The sequence below is a fragment of the Notothenia coriiceps genome, unplaced genomic scaffold (assembly GCF_000735185.1).
Source record: "Notothenia coriiceps isolate Sejong01 unplaced genomic scaffold, NC01 NC01_scaffold00029437, whole genome shotgun sequence".
NCBI lineage: Eukaryota > Metazoa > Chordata > Actinopteri > Perciformes > Nototheniidae > Notothenia > Notothenia coriiceps.
In genome coordinates this window covers 82,626-88,646 of record NW_011362138.1, presented here as the reverse complement: position 1 = coordinate 88,646, position 6,021 = coordinate 82,626, and the positions used below count along the sequence as shown (strand labels likewise).

Genomic DNA, 6,021 nt, shown 5'->3' with positions numbered 1-6,021 from the left:
AGATTTTGTATCTATTTAACTATGTCTTGTATCTTCGGGTTGAAAGAGGCGCCCCTTGGGAGAATTAGTTTTTCATTACCTTGCAGTACACCATTTCCCAGACATTTAACACCAAGCTGAAACACCTGAAAAACACACAGGCAGTGACTGACACTGACTGTGAAAACACACACATCACACTTCTGACATGTTATACTGAAGCATGACTGAAGTTCACTGCGTTTATCTACCAGGGTACATGTGCTATGAAAATAACTGCCTTGGGAAATTAGTCAAAATCGATTTAATCTTTTAAATCCCTCTTCAATAAACAGGCTGTTATGGCAATCAATTCTTAACACTGCCGTTAGAAAAATTGAGAATCCTTTGTTTTTTCTGTAATACCCAAACTCCTGTATTTGATTGCACACTTCTACGTTTAGCGGTCCTTGTTCATTCGTTTGATTAGTTGTTTAACACATATATTTAGATATATTATTTATTAATTGTTGCCCCTGGGTTTTATTGTATGATAAACACTTTGTAAACATTGTTTTAGGAAAAGCTATACAGTTGTGTATATGTATAAACTATTATTATTACATTGAGTACCCGATCTCAAGTATTTTCACCCTTATGCAAATGTAGTCTTACGTGTGTGCATGCTGGGACGTTGCACTGTGGCTCCCCCTACCTGCAACTGAACAGTTTACAGCCTCTCAGGGCTGAGAGTATCACAACACCAAATGCACTTAGTCCTCCTTTATAATTTAATTTGTATGTACAGTTACACTCTTCTCTGTCATTCCTGCCAGGTGTGTACAGATGTTGAACTTCTGTCCGGTGCCAGGCGAGCTGTTTTGCCACTGCTCTGCCGCTGCTCTGCAGCCTCTCATTTATCTTTCTGAGGCTCTTTGTGGGGTCAGTCCTCTCTGTCCCAGATGCTCCAGGTGTCCCGGAGACGCTGACCAACCTGCTGCTCTCTGACAGGCTGTGCTCACTGTGATGGATCCCAGGGAATACTCCCATCCCTCTAGGTGTGCTGTACACACACACACGTTGTGAAACAGCCTTTTAAAACCTGTGTTAAATATATGCATTCTAGCTTTTGAAACAATCTTCATTTACCCATAACACAAGTAGTTCCCTAGCTCATAAAGCTAGCAGTAGAGTGTTTCCTTCATCAGTTTTAGTTTATTTCATCTACAAGGGTCTGCATTCAGCTTTCAACATTTTTAAAACGAACTATGTATGACTATAATTAATGTCAGCAGCAAGAAAAAAAAAAGTTTAGACTTTTGATGAACTTAATATCTTAGAAGACGTTTTATTTGGGCGAACATTAATTTTTACAGCACACTGCCGTGTAAAACATGATTGACATTAGATGTCAATGTAATAATTACCTTAAACTTCTGATATAACTTATGGGTTGTCTAAAAAGGCAGTGGATGAAAAATAAACATTATTTATCGTGTTTAAGTCACTCAATAACCAGAAGGCACGTCAGAATAATTAATTTATCATTTTATTTGTAAGTCGTGTCTGATATACAAGCACAGGACAAAAATGTCACCATAGTAAAAAGAAAGCTATAATTCCCTGCTTTTGTTCAATAAGCAATTTCTTTATTTAGTATACAGACTGTGCAAAGGACCCATAAGCCTCAACTAAAGCATAGGGACACAAATTATTTTAGCTGATTCATCTCAAACAGAGCTAGTGTGATTGTTTTGCAACTTCACAAGAATCCTTCCCACATGATCATGTTCACAGGAAGCTTGCAAGCACATGTAAATTCACAACCATAATCATTCACATCACTGGGTTTGTGGTTTACAAGCATCAGGAAACAGAAGCAGAGCCAGCTATATCTATCCCTGAGTAAACCCTCATTCAAAGTCAGTGGGCTCTCAACCACCTCTGGCTTCACAACAGGCACTGATAACCCCAATCACGCTTTAAATAAAAATGTTGACTTGCTTGGCGTAATGTGAACATTATCTGTAGTTAATTGTACAACCTCAACTCCTTCTAAAAGGTGTACCCTTAAATCATTGAGGGTGTAATGCAACAAATGCAAACAGCTCGCCACAGAAAACTGTTGAGGCCACTCATCTGTTTAAATTGATGAAACGGTCTTCAAATGCCCTGACCATTAGCTTCACATCTTTAAGGGGTCCTGAGCTGATAAATGACATCTAAGAACCTTCAGCAGGTAAAAAGAACAAACTAGATGACACACATGCAAGATTATTTTTACCAAAAAACAACCTAAGTTTATTAAGAGTAGAGGAATTATTGGATGTGATGTTGGTCGGGTTTCAACAATGCCTTTGTGCATATCAAGTAGAGAGACTTCTTAAATTACATGATTTGTTTGCCCGCTCTCCATTTCCTCAATGCTGCATCAGCTCCATGGCAGTGTTGCCTGATGTCCATCAAGCGCTGATCATTCTCCTCCTAAACTGAGTCCAACCACATCAGGGCCAACTAGTGCTGTTTTTTCCTGAATGAGCATCCTGTGGAAAGATGGAGAAAGTCTTAGGATTAACCAAAAGCAATCCAATACAAAAAGCAGTTATGTTTAGTTTGGGTTGATTGTGACTAAGATTAAAAAGCCCTTCAAGATAAAAAAAAAAAGAACTACCACCAATTATTTGCAATATAAATTAGTTCTTGATTAATCAATTTTTTGTTTGACCTGAAAATGCAAAAGTATCACAAAAATAAAAAAGCTGTACAATTTCCCAAAGCCTAATGAGACATTTCCAAATGTAAGGTGATGTGCAACTGAAAGCACCAGAGAGACCTCAAGTTGTTGGGGTGTTTCTGTACATTTGAGGTTAAAAACTTTTGTTTTTTTCATAGACTGAATCACCTCCAAACACATGGTTTTAGAGCCAAAGGTTGCACTCATAGTAACTCAAAGCAACGGAGCGCACTGAGCATGTGGTTACCACGGCAGCAGAGCACCAGATAGAGTGGGTGGGACCGTGAGAGCTTCAGTAAAAAAACAAACCTTGAACTTAAGCTCAACCACTTCACCAACATCTTTTATCCATTAACAGCATTCTTTATGTACTCCGACTCGGGAAGCAATTCTGATACATACTATATCAGAAAGAAAACTATATGCTGTCATTCTAAAAGTATATCCCATTGTACTCAATGTAGGAAGTCTAAACAAACTTAATATACAAACATGTGTACTTGCAGTCGAGTGTGTAGAAATGGATCAATGATGATGAATTTCTGTCACAACCACAAGAGTCACTGTATGCCTTAGTAGACACCCCTTTCATGACGGAAACATTGAAAAGGCAACACAAAAGGCAAATATATATGGCTATCGATTTAGGGAAAGTTGTTGTTGGTAATCCATCCCTTCCAATGAATGTAATATGTTTCAAATAGATACGACAGCCTGTCTGTGAGGCTAATTGTCAGTGATGGATGAAATCGAGCAAATATATAGTTTTGGTTCACAAACTTAGCAATTCCAGTCAGGGTCAGCCAGACGGTTTCCAATAGACATGGGTTTATAATGAATGCATGATATAAGAACAAGCATAGCACATTTATAGAAAAAATGCCATGCTCTAAGTGACATCAGTATATATCTGTATGTACGTTTTATACATGGATGTGTAGTGCTAAACCTATATTTGGCGTGATCGAGTAGACCATTTATTTCCGTTGCATGCTGGTTACCTTCTGTAAGGCGAGCTTTCCCTCCTGTAGGCTGGCAGAGCACTGTGGAGCAGCCGACACACAGCACTACAGTCTGAGCGTGACTGAACACTGTGGTGATCTTGTAGCAACCTGCAGGCGGCACAAACATAAAATCATTAGATGGAAATGCCATTATAACCATTTAGACATATGTACTTTTGGGTACTGATATGTCCTTGCAGCTGTCCATGTAAAGGAATTACTTGAAACTCATTTAACAGACAGTCACAAGTGTTGATGTATGCCTTATTTGACACCCTGATCACTATGGGAACAATGAAAGGGCAACACATAAAGGCAAATATTCTTAATACACGTCTAATGTAAGAAAGTATTTAAATCTTGAATATATAAAAGGTGAAAAATGACAACTGAATTACAAGTCAGAAAGTGAAAGTCCTGCAGTTAGGCTTTAAGTTCTTCAATATTTAAGTTTGTGGCAGTAAACACAGCTTTTAATTTTGTATGTGTAAATATTTTGATAGCATCTTCTCATAAATGTATTGTAATTTGTTCTACTCTACACGTTTCTTGTTTATTTCACTATGTTTTTTCCATGCTCCATTCAAATATAACACATTTATTGTATAGGAAAATACTTTCTGGTTCAACTTTTGTACTTTGCACATGCATCTCATCTACATTATCTATAAAAGTCTGACTAGGTTATTACTTAATATATCCTATGGTTGCTTAGTAAACACACTGACCTGGACATTTGACATCCATAAAGTAGGAGTTAGGACTCTGAACGAGGCGTTTTTTCTTGTGACACCTCTTCTCCTCCTCAGAGCTCGGGTGTAACAGATCCTTTGCAAGCTGGGAAAAAAAACAGGACAACAGTTAAATCATACGTAATCTGGAAATTACGGTTGTATAAGGATACAGTTAAGTTCCGATAAGGTATGGTCTACAAACGATAAGATAACCGGAAGCAAAGGTCGTTTTACAGTTTCGAAATGAGTAAATGCGATTAATAGGATAAAGTAAAAGTGAAACGGAGTAAATCAAGGATATTTCAAAGCGTTTACACCCATTCAATTCAACATATACACTAGGATCGTCGAAAGTTGAGTTTAACCCTGAAAAATTAATCAGCATTAGAGACCGCGTGGCTGCTTTGTTGAACACGTGTTTCGCCATATTGAGTGCGTTGTACATTTATATTACAGCACTAAACACGTTGATTTATCACTCAAACGAAACACTTAATTGTAGTGTATTACATTACCACTATGAATAAACCCTTTTAAACAGTTGATGGCGACTATATAAGTCGAAGAACTACTTACTGGCATGTCTGCGTTGTAGAGCTCCTGTCACCTAAAAAGCACACTGACGACAAACCGGAAGTGAATAGGCAAAGACCCGGCGGAAGAGAGAAGAAGAAGAATATATATTATTTATTTTTAAATGTATTTTTTAAACATCAATTTATTCAAACTACACGTCAGCGTTGACCTACGCAAACTTGCAAAAATATTTACCAAGAAACAGCAACACGCTTTTAATTCGAATATTTATACAACGGTTTACCTTTTTTTTTAAACGTGGCATTACTTCTCTCTGAAATGTGTCCAGCAGTGGTGGGAGAAGTACTCAGATCTTCTACTTAAATAAAAGTAGAAGCACCAGTGTATGAATACTCTTTTACAAGTAAAAGTCCTTCAATCAAAATGTTACTCAAGTAAAAGTACAAAAGTATTAGCATCAAAATATACTTAAAGTACCAAAAGTAAAATGACTCATTCTGCAGATTGGCCCATTTCAGAATAATATATATGATATGTTTTGATAATAATTTATTGATGCATTAATGTGTTTGTCACAGCTGGTAAAGGTGCAGCTAATTTTAAGGACTTGTTATGCTGAATGAAGGGAAGCTTGTGAATTTACTCCAGGTGTTACTAAAGTGTGATTTAAGTGTTGATTATATTTCACATCCTTAATCCAAATCTGCAAAGTAACTAAAGTTATTAAATATTTGTTTCGGAGTAAAAGTACACAATTAACCTCTGAATTCTAGTGGAGTAGAAGTACAAAGTATAGCAACAATTGAAATACTCAAGTAAAGTTCTCAAAATTGTACTTAAGTGCGGTACTTAAATCTACTTGAGTAAATCTTTTTAGTTACTTTACACATCTGGGTGTCCAGACAAAAAAATTGAATTTAGCTACATGTTTAAAAAATCAGATATGAGCTGTATTTTATGTGTCAACATTTTGACCCATGAGCTCCACACTTGACCCTAAGGCATTGACTGTAGATCATGCTGTATATTTGCCTTATGTCTGCCTGACTACTTA

At 36.9% G+C, this 6,021-nt stretch overlaps 1 protein-coding gene across 1 annotated transcript; it reads right to left on the bottom strand.

Annotated features, from left to right (window-relative positions):
* Positions 1-1,491: 1,491 nt before the first annotated feature.
* Positions 1,492-5,092, bottom strand: rps27.2 (ribosomal protein S27, isoform 2). Its single transcript, XM_010786670.1, has 4 exons — positions 5,007-5,092; positions 4,425-4,533; positions 3,694-3,804; positions 1,492-2,501 (listed from the first exon to the last, which is right to left on the bottom strand). Exons 1-4 carry the CDS (start codon positions 5,010-5,012, stop codon positions 2,473-2,475), a joined length of 255 nt encoding a protein of 84 aa, XP_010784972.1. The 5' UTR covers positions 5,013-5,092; the 3' UTR covers positions 1,492-2,472.
* Between the last annotated feature and the right edge of the window lie 929 nt (positions 5,093-6,021).

Bases quoted from the DNA above. Each gene is read 5' to 3' on its own strand.
- rps27.2 (XM_010786670.1), bottom strand. The intron at 3,805-4,424 runs GTCAGTGTGTTT...TGCCGCCTGCAG, and splicing joins TATGGATGTCAAATGTCCAG to GTTGCTACAAGATCACCACA. The intron at 2,502-3,693 runs GTAACCAGCATG...ATCTTTCCACAG, and splicing joins GAAAGCTCGCCTTACAGAAG to GATGCTCATTCAGGAAAAAA.